The sequence below is a fragment of the Dipodomys spectabilis genome, unplaced genomic scaffold (assembly GCF_019054845.1).
Source record: "Dipodomys spectabilis isolate Male_0828 unplaced genomic scaffold, ASM1905484v1 ptg000145l, whole genome shotgun sequence".
Lineage (NCBI taxonomy): Eukaryota > Metazoa > Chordata > Mammalia > Rodentia > Heteromyidae > Dipodomys > Dipodomys spectabilis.
Window position 1 is genome coordinate 7,005,592 of NW_024870822.1, and position 16,957 is coordinate 7,022,548.

At 33.9% G+C, this 16,957-nt stretch overlaps 1 protein-coding gene across 1 annotated transcript in view; it reads right to left on the minus strand.

Moving 5' to 3' along the window:
• The window catches only part of Elp4 (elongator acetyltransferase complex subunit 4), a 172,515-nt gene that overhangs the window by 111,001 nt on the left and 44,557 nt on the right, over nt 1-16,957 (minus strand). The window contains exons 6-7 of the mRNA XM_042691717.1: nt 11,627-11,711; nt 6,656-6,844 (exon numbers count right to left, since the gene is read on the minus strand). Of these exons, the coding sequence (XP_042547651.1) occupies nt 6,656-6,844; nt 11,627-11,711 (274 nt within the window). The remainder of the gene's footprint in view (nt 1-6,655; nt 6,845-11,626; nt 11,712-16,957) is intronic.

Here is a 16,957-nt window from a genome sequence, read left to right on the forward strand (position 1 = left end):
GTTTGAAATCTGTAATCTGTACTGAATAAAAGTTTAGTTAATAAATTATTGTTCTCTGAGCCAATATATTAAATGTTAGCCATATTTAGGCTTGTTCAAGAGTCAATAAAAGGTTTTCATTCCAATTTTATTATAGTTAAAGGAAAATTTACTAGGTTATTTTTTAAATTTTAATTTTTCTTCAAATATAGATTATGATAGCTTGAATAAAAATTAGCAATAACAAAAATAATTGTTTTTAAGGAAAGCTGCAACAAAGGTATAGAAAAATAATTTTCCCTGTTTGGATTATAATTTTAAGTGCTTCAATATTCATTTCTTGGTGACTTAGAGTAAAAGTTAATTAAAAATACAACTAAGAATTTCTCATAGATTGTGAAAAATATGTACAAGCTAGTGAAAATTTACTTTCCTATCACTTTCTTAACAAAATCACAATAAGAAACAAACTAAGTTTTTATTTCCCAAAGGGATATACATTATTAGTTTTCAGGCATATAACTTCCATTGGGAATTGAAAATAAAACCAACAAAATGTTTGAATAACTTGTAGATGGTAATAAATTTTGCTACTATAAGCCAGTTTCCATTTATAGACCAGAAAGAACTACAGTTTCATATTTTGTTAGATATGGAAACCAAAGTGTCCTATTTTAAACAACTCTTAACGTTATCACTTTGCAAAAAACTCATCAAACTTGCAAAGACAACATCGTTTCTATTTCTAGTGTTAAATGAAGAATAAAGTAGTAAGAATGTTCAGTACAGCTGAAAAACAACTACCTTTTCTATGGAAATTTATGTCTAAGTTTTAGAAAGTTAAAACAGTATTATTACAATTAATCTACTATGTAGGAAGCGTTTGAAGAGAATTTCATTTCTATTTCTTACATGGAACCTTCATCTTTAAAAAAGAAAATCCATGTTAACCTTCACTCAAGAACAGAGTTTGAACAGTTGAGTTGTGAGAATGTGGCAGCTGCTGTTATTATAACTAAAGGTCTGTCTATTGCTTGAGTCTGAGAGACCACATGTTCGGCTGTCCCCTCATCTTGCCATCCTCACCAATTAAGTATTAACATGGAGGGCTGTACACATGCTCTTGGGGGCTCTTTAACAGGCTTCTTGGCGAGTGGAACAACTACACAGCAGGGATCTGGGAACTGAGTAATGCTGGAATATGAGGACGCCATCCATAGTTCTGCTCCTTCTAATGACACTTTACTCCAGAGTTCAGCATGTAATGAAGTCTGTGTTTATCTTAGCCATTTCATATACAATGTCTTTGGGCTGATGCTATAACTCTATTTCAGCAAGAGACAATATGAGAAACATTTCTGCTTCACAGAAAAAATACTTACGATGATATATGTACACATATATGTTCTAAGATACCCATATTTACAGAATTATTTCCATCTTTTCTTAATATTTAGAAATTATTCTTATGTATTGCTTCAAATGGTTTTTCTTATGCTGTTATGGAAAAAATTTTAACTTCAAGAAAAAATTCAACTTCAAAATTATGATGTTGAACATATTTCAAATGCAAATTTAAAAATCACTGATTCACTTTGCTTAAAAAGACTTATTATAGGAATAAGTTAAAAGCAATTTTGAATCAATGTCATTATTTTCCCTATTTTAACTTTTCCCCCCCTCTTTGCAATTTCCTTAACTATGTGTTCCTTCCCTGCAATGAAATTAAACATGGGAAGCATGCCAAAAGTACAATAAAGGGTAACTAATCATTACTGTACAAGTCTGACAGAATGCTAATAACTAAAATAAGTACACTGATTGGCTGGTTTGCATTTGTAAGAGATGAGGATATTTTAAGTATTTTTAATCTGGTGCTACTTTATCTAAAGATATTAAATTATATGACAACATTTTCAAAGTCATTAAAATACATTCCTATTTTCTGAGTGAAACAATTACAACCAACTTCAAATATCCGAATATCTACATACATGACTTTTCTATTTCATTCTATCTTTTACATTGCTAGAAGAGCTCCTTGGAGACAAGCACTTTGGGGGTGTTCAATACTGCATCTCCATAAGTTCCCAGAACAGTGCCTGATTTATTTGTTGAATGAACCAATATCTCAATTGCTATTAGTCAGTCAATCACCACTGAAACTCTGACTTAACAGTTTCTAGAGATGGTACTGGTCATAACAGAAAGGAACCTGATATGCAATGTTATTAAGAATCTGGTTAAAACACAGTGAATGTAACTAAGATCAGTATATACTTCTGAATTTATGCCTTCTGGCCTTCTCATATCTGGGTTATGAGAAGATCCTGCCAGAAAAAAAATGAGAGCTGGTTGCTGGTGTCTCACGCCTGGAATCCTAGTTACTCAGGAGACTGAGATCTGAGAATCATGGTTTGAAGCCAGCCTGAGCAGGAAAGACTGTCTCCAGTAAACCACTTAGAAAAAGCCAGAAGTGATGCTGTTGCACAAGTGGTAGAATACTATCCTTGAGCAAAACAAGCTCAGGAATAGAGCCCAGGCCCTGAGTTCAAGCCAGAGGACCTCAAAAAAAAGTCTCTCTCTTCTCCTTCCTTCTCCCCCCTCCCCAATATATATATATATATATCTCAGGAAATGGAGATTTCTGTTCTTGGGGAGGGGGCAGGGCATACTGGGGATTGATCCCAGGCTCTCATGTATGTAAGTATATGATTTACCACTGAACTACATCACATCTTAGTTCCTTTATTGCTGTGGTTGATTTTACATCTTTTTCTTGACTGCCTATTGTCTTTCGTAAATAGGATGGCAACTGCTAATGTATACCGAATGCCTACTATGTGCTAGCGCTGAGTCAAGATACTGTTGACAATCCCCTCAACTTGACTATTTTTAGCCCTGTTTTTCCAGATGAAGAGGCCAAGGCTAATAAAGACTTGACTAAAGCCAAATAACTTATCAAATCCTTCTTCCTTTAAAAGTATATGTTTTTGGGCTGGGAAGGTGTCTCAGTGGTAAAGTGCTTGCCTTGCATGCATGAGGACCTAGGTTCAATTCCTCAGCACCACATAAACCAAAAAAGCTGGAAGTGGCGCTGTGGCTCAAGTGGTAGAGGGCTAGCCTTGAGCTGAAGAGCTGAGGGACAGTGCCCAGGCCCAGAGTTCAGGCCCCCATGACAGTGGGGAAGGGGGGAAGGGAAGCACATCATACTTTTTATTTTTGTATGTTTCTCATTTTAACCTTACTTGTGCACAGACTTCTTGCTTAAGTCTAACTTATGCCAATAACGATGGTCTTTCTTGTGATTTAAAAGTATCAGTGCTGTTTCTTTAAGCAGAGACAGAGGAATCACTATCACATATATACAGTTAGGCTGGAATCTCTAAGGAATCAAAATAAGTTTTTTTCTTTTTTTTTTGTCAGTCCATTGGGCTTGAACTCTGGACTTGGGTGCTGTCCCTGTGCTCTTCAGCTCAGGGCGAGGGCTCTACCACTTGAGCCACAGCACCACTTCCGGTTTTCTAGTGGTTTACCGGAGATAAGAGTCTCATGGACTTTCCTGCCCGGGCTGGCTTTGAACTGCAATCCTCAGATCTCAGCCTCCTGAGTAGATAGAATTAAAAAGGCATGAGCCACTAGCACCCAGCTCAAAATAACATTTTAAATATGCTCTTTTCTATTTCCCTTTAAAATATTCTGAACAGGCTTCTTTGTAATGAATTTGAAAAATCACATATGCATATCCATATTTATTTCCTGTGTTTTTATGTATTTGTAATTACATAAACTTTGCAACTGTCATGACAGTTATCTTGTAAAGTTTTTATGATCATTGAAGAAGCCATGTGCTATGTGCTCTGACTTTGGTTGAGGCTGGAATCAAAGAAAGACATTAGCCCTGATATTTATTAATTAGATGATCTTTCAGTACAAAGGGAAAAGTTATCTATTTCTTAGTATTGTAGTTAAAATTTGAGAACACAATGTTTGTAAAGTGCTGGGCCTATAGCAGTTGTTCCATAGATAGCTGTTGTATCAACATAGTAGTAGTAGAAATATGAGTGACAGTGTTGACTATAAGAACATCATTAACAATGAAATGAACACAATAATATGTACTAGGTCTAACAGAATATTTAAAGGTGATTCCCTATAATATTTATACTTTTTTTGGGGGGGGGGGGGTTCGGTCGTGGGGCCTGAACTCTGGGTGCTGTCCCTCAGCTCTTCAGCTCAAGGCTAGCACTCTACCACTTGAGCCACAGCGCCACTTCCGGTTTTTTTTTTTCTTCTGCTTATGTGGTGCTGAGAGATCGAACCCAGGGCCTCAATCATGCAAGGCAAGTGCTCTTCCACTGAGTCACCTTCCCAGCCCATCCTATAATATTTATAGTTTTAAGAATATGATCATAATTTAGGTTCAGGAATGATCTGTAAAAAGCTTTTAAGGTAAAACTGAGTTGTGGCTATTTAAAATACATTCTACTTCCCAAGATGCCAAAACTCATTAATTATATTAGACTCTCCAGGTAAAGTATTGAAATAAGTTGTATACACTGTAGAACTGCTTAAATGATATATAAGTAATTTTTTATTTGTTTTTTTTTTTTTTTTTTTTTTTGGTCGGTCGTGGGGCTTGAACTCTGGGCCTGGGCGCTGTCCCTCAGCTCTTCAGCTCAAGGCTAGTGCCCTACCACTTGAGCTACAGCGCCACTTCCGGTTTTCTGGTGGTTTATTGGAGATAGGAGTCTCACGGTCTCTCCTGCCCGGGCTGGCTTTGAACCGCGATCCTCAGATCTCAGCCTCCTGAGTAGCTAGGATTACAGGCGTGAGCCACCAGCGCCCGGCAGTAATTTTTTATTTGTAGTAAGGTTTATGTATTCTGGGACAAAATACTAAAACCATGTAAATAGTTTATGCAGTAGAAATAATTTGCAAGTATGAATAAATATTCATTTAATTCATATTTACTGAACATCAGACAAAATTGTATGATTTTTTGCCATGTTTAATATTGTATTACATCATAAAGCCATATGTAAAGAAGTGCATAAATATCTGGCCCTGCCTTCATGAACACTGCAATAAGTTAGATATTTAATATTCTATATGATTGAAGCAGATGTAAATAATTTATTAAGTAGTGCTACTAATAAAAAACAATTGAGTGAATTCTTATTTTATGTTTAGTTAAAATGTAATTAGAATGTTAATCAAATAAACAAAAGCTGTTTGAGAATATGAATTAAAATTACATAAAAAACTAAAATAGAAAACATTAGTCCACTAGAATAAAATACAACTACAAAACACAGAGAAAACAATATAGGAGAAGACAAGTGTCAGGAAACATCTCCACTTTAGGATTTGTTGGTGGTGAGTACCTTATCTGTGGTGATGACACGGTTTCCTCACAATTCTCAAGTCTCAAGTGGACCATCTACTCATTTTACTTTCAGATCATTAACCAAGTTTACCTTTGTATGTGTGGAGATAATAAAAAAGTGCCTAATAGTAAAGGAACATTTATTTTTTTTCTCCTGACAGGAATGAGTGCACAGGTGTGCTTCAGGTGATAAATAAAATAATAATAATAATAATAGTAATAATGATAATGATGATGATGTGCTCTTGAAAAAAATCTTGGTGAGGACAAGGAACAGTAAGATTAAAGTGTGAGGAAAGTTAAGAAATTAAGCACTTAAGAAACTTGATAAACTTAAGCACTTGATAAACTTCATCAAGATTTAAAACCTCAGCTCTTCAAAATGTGCTGTAAGAAAAGGCAAATCAAAGACTGGAAGAACAGTAGCAAATTATGATTAAAATACATGAGGAATTTTGTAATTTGCTAATGAGATCACCCAATAAAATGGGAAAGAAGACTTACATAAAAGAAAATACAGAGAACCAGAACACAGCATGTTAAGTGAAGTAAGCCAAGCTCAGAGAAAGAAATGGCACATGATATCTCAGATATGTGGAAAGCAGATCTAAAATACACTGAGATATGGTAAATTATACAGGATGCTAGATCACAAAAGAGGATACTCATGAGAGAGAAACATAAAAGTGCAATACCTATGTGCCTCTTTATATTTATATAAAATAATATATAAATTGAAATAAACTCAAACATATGGAAACGAGATTTTTCTTTTTTATATTGGTTTTTTATTTTTGATGATTCTGTCTTCTTTATGTATGGTATATTCACCTGTATATCTGTGGGAGGGGAGAGGGTACAGAACTCTAGAGAAAAAGGTTGAAAAAATGCAGCAGTAGAGTTCACTGGACACTGATGAAAGTGAACTATACAACTTGTGACTGTAACCCCTCTGTATATCAATTATACAATAACAATAACAATAAAAAGAAATTAAAAAAAACAATTCGTAGGTAGAAACAGGAGGGGGGGACTGGGAGAGAGTAAGGGAACAGAAGACACTGTATGAAAGGAAATGTACTCATTACTTGACTCAGGTAGTTGTAATCTCTCTGTACATCACCTCTATAATAAAAATAAGGTAAATTAACTTAAAAGAAGATACTCAAATGGCCAATGACCACTTGAAAAGATGGTCAATATTGTTAGTAATCAAAATGGAAAACAAACCCACAATGTCACCATTTTTCCACTAGTCAGATAAGGCAATTTTTTGAAAACCTTTACCTGAATAAGATGTGTTGGCATTGTAATGATACAAGCTGACAAAGAGGTTCGTAGGAGTCCACGGAGAACATAGAGAAACTTGGTAAGGCTATGATTGTTGCCACAACTTTCTGTACAGGAAATGGCATCTCCCCATAAAGGTGATCCAAGACTCTGAATTCCTATTCTTAAAATGTTTTTCTGTTTTTTCTAAAAGGAAGTGAGAAGGGAGGTAAATACATAGGTTTTCCTAATGAGATACCTCTTTTATCTAATGTCAACAGACTGTATGGTAGCAATAGTAATAAGGTAATATACAAAATCTTTCACATTATGGATATAAAAAACTAACAAAACTAGCCATTGCTGGCAGATTATGTCTATAATCCTAGCTATCTTCAGGATGCTGAGATCTGAGGATCAAGATTCAAAGCCAGCCCAAGCAAGAGAGTCCTTAAGACTCTTATCTCCAGTTAACAGCCAGAAAAGCAGAAGTAGCACAGAAGAGCTCAAAGACAGTGCACTCAGGACCTGAGCTTAAGCCCTGTGGCCAACAACAACAAACAAAACAAAATAGAACTAAGCTAGGCCTAGTGAAGTGCCTGCAGTCTTAGGTATTCAGGAAGCTGAGTGAGGAGGATCACTTTAGCTTAGGGATTCAAGGCTAGCCTGGTCAAATAGCAAGACTGTCTGCAACCACACAAGAAACAAATGATAAATAACAGTTTTTCTTCATTCTTAGGAAAAAAGGGGTTTGACAGGCCTCAAGCTTAAAATAACAACATTGACTACTTTGTAAAATATATTTGAGACAGTTCAAATAATATCTAAGAAGTCACAGGTAATTCTAAATGTTTGTAAACTCAGGGTTACAAAATTCTATAATTCTTTCAATAAACAGTAAATTACACCTTGGGCGCTGGTGGCTTGTGCCTATAATCCTAGCTACTCAGAAGGCTGAGATCTGAAGATTATGGTTCAAAGCCAGCTGGGGCAGAAAAGTTCCCATGAGACTTATCTCCAACTAACCATGTAAAACCTGGAAGTGGAGTTGTGGCTAAAAGTGGTACTGTGCTATCCTTGACTAAACGAGTTCAAGGACAGCCCCCAGGCCCTGAGTTCAAGCCCTGAGACTGACATAAACAACAACAAAAAAGAAAACCAACCAAAGATAAATTGCTTTTACTTAAGAGTTATTTAATTTCAACTCACCTACTGCCTGACTGTTTAAAAGGTATTTAAAGATGTGTAGCTTTTTGGTTTACACCTTACATTTGCCTTTACTTTTTTTCTTGGAGCTTTTTTTTTTTTTTTAAATGGGGGATAGGTACTGGGGTTGAACCCAACACTTGTGCTTGCTCAGCTCCCTTGCTAGGCTGGCAACCTTCTGCATGAACCATAACTCCAGCATTTCTTTTTGCTGGCTTTTCTGCTCCAGCTGGTTTTGAAACGCAGTTTCCTAGATTTCAGCTTCCTGAGCAGCTAGTATTAACAGTCATGAGCCTCTGGCACTCAATTTTGAAACTTTTTTTTTTATTTAGTAACAACTCCACTATTTTTAATAAAATGTAACAGGTAAACATTTAGAACTGAAGCTACTGATTTTAAGGTCATAATAGCAGTTACTGTTAATTCTAGGGAAAATAATATTTTAAAAATCGTAACAGAAAAACTAGGATGATTTTCATGGATTTGCAAACATCTTTGTTTATAACAAATTCTATTGGGTTGTTTGGGTTATTCTAACTGAACACATGTTTTGTAAATGCTTTTGTTAGCAATCTAGTATAATTTCTGGGAAAAAATAGAGGTGTTAACAAAACCTGGCACATGCAAATATTTGGGAACTTATAATTACAATTATGATGTGAAAAACAAAATGTTCTTTCTTATGTCATATTTGGCATATATGCCAGTTTAACTATTTTCTGATGAAAAGAATCTAAACTATATCAATTAAGATACCTATGACTGGATTTTCCTTTTTTAATTAATTAGAACTTCAAAGTTTAAGTAAAATGGCATGAATTTAAGGCTCATTTTCTTATCTCAGGATAAAAAAACTTGAAGGAAATGTGAAGGTGAAAGGAGAGCAGCACCACAGTGTTTCCCCAGTTATCATTCAGAAAAAGCTAGAGATTGGTAGTAGTTCAACCATTAGTACATAGTACTGTGTCAAAAACTACCTGCTAGCTGGGTGCCAGTGGCTCATGCCTGTAAAATTAGTTACTCAAGAGGCTGAACTCTGAGGACCATGATTTCCAGCCCAAGCAGGAAAGTCTATGAGACTCTTAATGTCCAATTAATCACCAAAATGCCAGAAATGGAACTGTGGCTCAAATGATAGAGCATTAGTGTTAAGCAAAAAAGCTCAGGACAGCACCCAGCTTAGAGTTCAAGCCCTATGACTGGCACAGAAACAAAGAAACAAAAACAAACAAAAAAACCCCTGCTATTCATGCAGTCAGAACTATACAAGTTTAGTGACTTTTACACAAACACTGACATATAGAAAGAATGAAAATATTAAGCCAAAGAATGAACAATTGATAAGGTATTGAAATCAGTATATAACTGAGTATAGTAATTCAACATGGAGAATACATGTATATAGTTTAAAATATGGTAACTGCAGAAACAAAATTTGAATTACAAACTCCTATGTCATTTGGGATGTACATTTCCTTTTCTATGTGGCATGACTAGATTTAAAAGAAAAACTAAAAAAAGAAAAGATACTTTTGTTGACAACTGTACACTATTTCTAACAGAATATCTAACCTATAAAATTTAGGATTCTAAGTAATACCAATATTAAAATTTCATTTTTATTTTTTCATTGTGAGCACCAAAACTTAATGAAATTAACACATCAGTGTGTAAATCTGTGTATCTCAAATATCTTTATAAATTAGCTATACTAGTTAACTTACTACTGAGGTTAACTACTCCATTCCTGAGTTCATTTCTATCTATTGTCTTTAGTCCAGTTTATCTGAAAATACAGTGATAGAGAAAGATAAAATTTTCCTTTTAGAAAACAGGATTTATTTAAATACCAGTAGTACATACTTTTGACTGAGGAATAGTTTTTTCTTTGTGCTCATACTGGGGCTTGAACTCAGGGCATGGATATGCCACTTAGCTTTTTCACTCAAGGCTGGCTCTCTACTACTTGATCCAAAGCTCCAAAGTCCATAAAATAAGTCTCAAGGACTTTTCTGCCTAAGCTGGTTTCAAACTGTGATCCTCAGATCTCAGATCCTCAGTAGTTAGGGTTATAGGCATGAACCACTGGCACCTGGAAAGATAGTGTATTTTTTAAGTAATGCCCAGTAGATGCATTTTTATGTTTTTTTCCTGAATTCATTTAAAGTTTCTGACACAGATATGGAGCAAACAAGCACACTGTATAATCTAATGATAGGGAAATTTATTCACTATTGTTTTATTCTATTGATATTGGAATTTCAATTTTATAATAATCTATTGGCATATTTTAATTTAAAGTTTTAAACATTTTTGATATTTGGACATATAAATGCCTACCTTAATTCTTAATTCTCTTTATGAAGGTCAGTAGTAATAGAACCTCTTGGTCAGAAAACCAAGCTAGCCCTTGCTTGGTGTCTATTAGTTATTATGAAAAAAAAAGAATGTTTCTTGAAAATGGTGTTTTCTTTAAATCCAGATAAACAATTAAGCACCAAAAATTTCATTTTATTCCAATGCTAGCTTATTAAGAATTCTTAGAATGTATGTCATTATGTGTGTTTATGTACCCATCCCTTTTTCTATTGTCTTTACTATTTTGCATTCTACAAAATTTCTTGCTCTCAGAAGATATGTCATCATCTTGCAAGAGCAGCAGCTTTGCACACTGTGCCATAGGAACTGTTATGACATGCCTGTTTCCATAGTTACCACAGTAAGTGGGGAGAGGTGTCTGTCAGGGAGCAATTTGCCTCTCCAGACAAGCAATGGCACCAAAGAGAAGACATGGTATCTATAAATCTTAGCTAGGACCAAATATGGAGCAACAATGACAAAATAAAATTGCATTAAATGCCAAAAACTGTAGCATTCACGAAAAGCTGTCTATGATTAAATGTGCTTTACCAAGCATACATACATATTTTCAACCTACTATTAAACTGGCAATTAAGACTAATTCAAAAATTATTTATTTTGTCATGGAGACATTGTTGAACACAGCAGCAAAATTTATGGTAATATTTAAAAATCTATGAATTAGTAGCAAATGTGCCTGAGAGTGCTTAAGATTTATGGCTTCTCTGTCTTCAATAAATATAATAATGCTTCAGAAATACTTCTGTTAAAATAACATAAATGTAATGAAAATCTTTTAGTTGTAGTACAATTAAAATCACCCAGAAAAATTCTAAAACAAAAATCTTTCTCATTATCTTGGAAACTAATTGAATATCTATTAGTGGGAACTTCAAGGAAGGTTTAGAAATGGGAGCTACAGAGATCAGTTAAACTATAAAATGCTTTAAGATAGTAAGTAAAATGTATCTTTGCTTCATTAAGATAACTCAAACATATGATAATAAGAAATAAAATCTTGAGATAATTTTTCTATATAATATAACTTGAAATTGAGGCTTGAGTGACAGAAACATGTAAATTTTATCTAGAAAACAGTAAGGCTTGAGGAGTTCAGTAATTTTTAAACTATAGCTACAGATCAATCTCAGAAGCTCCAAATAGAATTTAAAAATAGTGTTGATAGAATTTAAAAATAGTGTTGACAATGTACATTTTAGGTGCATCCAGTGAGAACTTAGCTAAAACTCTAAATAATTTTAACAATCAAACTAAGTCTTCCCGTCTTTGCTATCTCTACATTGTGCTTGAAAATAGTTTGTTCACTGTTGATTTTTTTTACGACTTTCAGGGTCTTCCCCTAGAGAATTTGCAAACAACATTACATACATGATTATAAAAGGTTTTGAAAGTATTAAGTACCTGGGGATTGGATCCATCAAATCCTTCCTCATAAATGATGTTCTGGATGAACTGAAGCAGCTTTCCATAGCCATGGGTCAAAAAACTGTTGGTGAAAAATGGTTCAAATACACAAATATGTTTATGACACAGAAAGTAAAAAACATGTAAGCTAACACATTAATAATTAAAAGATTTATATTTACTGTATTACTTAAAAGTAAAATGTGTCAAATTTGTAATCCTAAAGAGAAAGCCGGTACATAAAGGAATTAAGTTAAAATACCTTCTATTAACTTGCTCAATATTCTTGACATCATGGAAAGATAAGAATCTGTGGAGACTAAAATCACTTAATTATGTCAGGCTTAGTTACCTCTAAGAAAATTAATGATTTAATGAAGCAACCTAAAAGATGAAGCCACCATAGCCTTTCAGGAGTAATCATACATAATTAACACGTAGTTAATGAACTGCTATGCTAAGTACACCTGAATCAATGTCCTGATCACCTGAACCCATCTTACATTAAAGTTTTAATGTTTTTAGAACAAGCTGCTAAGTAGTAGTAATTTTAAAACTTGATCTTAAATGGTACATAAGTAGATGAATATAATCAATACTCACCTTACTGCTTATTATCTACTTCCTCTGTTAGAATAATAATATAAATGTAATATAAATGTATGAATTTAAGAAGCTAACCTCAATTATTTAGAGAACATATACTAGCATATACTGTTATTGTTTTAAAATAGTAAAATACTTTTGGGATATATTAGACTTTCAAAAAATGACACGAGATATTTCAGAGCACTTATAAGTGTTATTTAGTAAGGATGAAGAAAATTTGATTCACACTAACTGAAGTAAGATTCTGCATAATAGACAATGTAAGTGTCATGATAATGAGGCTCTGGAGTATAGCTATGCCTTTGCCACTGATGTGTTTAGTGCTGCAAAAACTGTGGGTGACTTTAAAAATGCAAAAGTTATTTTCTTTATTTTTATCCTAAGCAATGCAGTTATACAGGCAGAAAAAAAGTGCTCTACAGAAAGAATAAATTATAATTTGAAGCATACTTGTAACAGAATATAAAAAAGTTAGGAAATGTAGCTGAATGGTAGATTCAGTAAAAATATATCTAAGCTCTGTAAACATGTTACTGAACAGCTGCAGCTAATTCAGAAATATCCATCCTGCAGAAACAAAATTAAAAGAAAAAAGAAAATCAGGAGGAAAGGATGCTCTCTGGTGCAAAACAAATGTGCCTCCAGCTAATAAAGGAAATTATTAATATTTCTCCATTTTTACTGAAAACACAGTAGATTGTGGGACGTAATTTTTCTGTTCCTGTGAGTGAAGAAATGTGACTGGAAATAATGTTCTTTAAGAGAAATTTGTGACTCCTATCTTCACACATCTACCTTAGCTTGTTCACTTTTCAGTAAACAGTGTTATTATTGAATGCTGTAGATGCAGTTCCTATTTGGGTCAATATGTTTTGTAGAGGCTGCTAAATCTGCTCCAAAATCCCAGAAGGAAATTCAAGCCAATTATTTAACAAATGTCACTTTGGGTTAAACAGAGGCATATTTTACTTTGTGCTTAGTAATCCACCAATAATTAATCTATCTACGAACATTATTATCTCATATAATAAAATAATAATGATGATGATAAAAAACATAGGACCTTGTAGTATTAATCTTTCTGGCTTATTTCCTTTAGCATAATGTTCTCTAGTTTCATCTATGTTGCAGAAATGGCATGATTTCCTTCTTTATTTTATGGTTACATAGACTTTCTCCCCACCTCTATATGTGTGTGTACATGCATCAAATTTTCTTCCTTCATCTGTCAATGAACACTTAGGTGGATTCCTTATCTTTACTATTGTGAATAGCCTTTTAACATACTAACTTCATTTCCTTTAGATATATAACCAGAAGTAATGTTGTTGGATAGAGTAATTTAAGTTTTAGAGGAGCTTCCATACAATTATTTACTAATTGATATTCCCATAAACAGTATACAGTATTTCCCTTGTCTGTACATTCTCACTGACATATATCTTTTCTTTTCTTTTGAAAGTAGTACCAGGTATGAGGTGATGCGTAATTGTAGTTTTAATATGCATTTCCCTGATGGTTAATAATGTTGAACTTTTTTTTCTACCTATTTGTATGCCTTCTTTTAAGAAACATTTATTCAGTTCCTTTGCCAGGTTACATATTTTCTTTCTAATGAGTTGCTTAAGTTCTTTATAAATAAAGACACAGCTGGGTATGGGGGGGGGGGGTACACCTGTAATTCCAGCACTTGGGAAGGAGGCTGAGGCAATCAGCATGTGAGTATGAGGCCAGGGTGGATTATATAGTGAGCTCTAGGTTAGTCTGAGCTACAAAGGGAAATCATTTCTCAAAAAAACTGAAAAAAAAAGCAGATATAAAGCAAATACATCTTCATCTCTTTTCTTATTTAAAATCAACATAAAGCAATACAACTATCAATGATGCTTACAGCTTTGTAATAAAATATTCCAACTTATGGTATTCTAAGGTAAAAATGAAAGAAATCAATGCATTGGGTATATTAATTATGAGTATATTTCGATATATAGGATGAAAATATTTAAAATAGAAATCATTTGTATAATTTTGACATTAAAATATTGTGTTGTTAGCCACCATACATTATGTGCACTAATATTTCCAAACTATATATACAAACTATTGAAAATAAAAAAATAAAATAAAAAAACAAAAAAACTATTGAAAATAAATATTTTTTATTTTTCTTGAAATTTTGGTTTTGTCATTAAAATTCTTTAATTCCTAGGATATTTTGTGTGTATGTATGTATGTATGTATGTATGCATGTATGCATGTATGTATGTATGTTTATAAATCTAGTAAGAGGAGTGGGGAAGAAGGAAAGCCAGCTATAGATATGACCCTATTGGGTTTATTGTATATATACATGAACATTATGTACTATAAAATATAATATACATAAGTGGAATTTTATTATTCACCTATCAATAAGAATAATATTATGTCATTTGTGAGGAAATGGATGCACCTGAAAAAATTATGTTGAGTGAAGTAAGTTAGGCTCAGAATAGAGAGACAAAAGACACATGTTTTCTCTCATGTATTGAAGTTAGACTGAAGTATAAACATATAGGAAACACGTAAAGGGGAAAATGCGTATATACATAATCATATATACATGATCAAATTGAGTGAAGTACGGCACATGCAGTGGTGGATTTCCATGGCGTACCCGCTTTGAACAATGAATAGTTTAATAAAATGAATAGAAGGGAGTTGAAATATATCTCGTCTGAGGGAGGAAGAGAGGGTTAACAGAGAGGGGTAGATGAGTGAAGATAGAATGCTGTTGAATACAGTCATAATGTTCTATATACATACATGAAAATGGAATCAGGTAACTTGAGGGGATGGATGGGGGGACTGGATGTGGGGAAATGACGGCAGGGTTAACACTGATCAAGATGCATTGCATAACAAATTGACATGTTGAGTTGAAACTCCTTTGTATAACCCTTTAAAGATAATGAAAAGGTTTAAAAGTTTACATAGCTCAAGAATGATTCTTTTCACTAAAAGATTTGTTGCTGGGTTTTAAAAAATAATAACTTCTAGTACTTTCAATATTTATTTAATTACTTGGAGAAACACTTGGCGGGGGGAGCCAGAAATAAGAAGAAAAGCTGTTATTATTCTTAATTAGGATTAATTTAAAATGAAGATGAAGCCTTTTTTGACATCATTATAAAACCAATGAGAAAATATAATTTGTCTTACCCAAATTCTATTTGCATATAAATTTCAGGTATTCACCTATGACAAATACTGAGATGCACTTAGAAGGCAGTAGGCACAATATATGTCCAAATAATAGTAAAATAGTTTGCTCAGCTGAAGTTATATTAGCATATAATTTGCATGTGAGTATAGAGATTGTGAAGTCTATTCACAAGTAATTTTCAAGTTAAAAATTTCATTACTGTTACCCTGAAGGCTGCCATTTACTGATTTTTTCTTCTCTGATGCTTTTCACCTAACACTGATTTGAGTCTTTGCCATGGAAGCTCAACCAAGACAAGAATATATGAAGTCTGGGAATGTATTTAAGGGCCTGAAGGGAGCCATAATCAGCAGTGATCTGGGTCACAGCTGATAAAATACTAAAAACATGAAGATGGACTAGTCTGACTTTAAATTTATAACCACAGAAATTCAACAGGCTCTTAAAGCAATATATGATGATCCTATTATATACTCTTTTTCCTAGATGACACCTTCCCTTTTTTATTCACACCTCCAATATCTCTTCCTCCATCTTCATTCTCAGCTTATGACTTTTTCACTGAGGAAACAGAAACAACCAGAAGAGATCCAAATCACTATTGTTATAGTTTTAATGTTTATGCCCCTGCCCTTCTTAATTCATATGTTTGCCCAAATTGGAGGCTGGTGGGAGGCTGGAGTTAACAAGGTTATGAGAATAAAGGCCTTAGAAATGGGATCTTAACAAAAGAGGCTCAAGGGATTCTGTCTGCCTTTTACCACATGAACTGACAGTGAGAAGATAGCAATTTATGAAGAAAGCCGGTTCCCATCATGTCAACACCCTGACTTTGGACTTCCATGTCTCCAAAACTGTGAGAAATAAACTTTTGCAGTTTAAGCTACATAGTTAATGGTACTTCTACTGTAGTGGTACAAAGGAACTAAGGTATATCACCCATCAGCATTTTCACCCACATAGACACTGTGTAACACTACATGTTACCATATGTGAAATAGCTAAATTCCTCTACAAACTATTTGTGTATATATGGTCCTCTTTCTACAGGATGCCACTTTGGCAGTTCTCCTTTCACCTACATTGTTAACTTCTCCCTTTTTACTAGATTATTTTCTACAAATAAACATATTGTTATATTCTCAATAAAATAAAAACACCCACAACCTACCTTTGCTGCCAGTTACTACTCTATTTCTTTTCTTTTTGGTCAGTCATAGGGCTTGAACTCAGGGCCTGAGTACTGTCCCTGAGCACTTTTGTGCAAGGCTAGCACTCTACCACTTAAAGCCACAGTGCCACTTCCAGTTTTCTTGTGGTTAATTGTAGATGAGAGCCTCATGGACTATCCTGCCCAGGCTGGCTTGGAGTAGCTAGGATTATAGGTGTGATCCACCAGAGCCCAGCATTCTACTCTGGTTCTCTGCACAAAATCTTGAGTTTTCTAGTTTTTGATATCTTAAGTTTAATCACAATAAATCGACTACAATTATGCTTTTGTCCTCATCATCCCA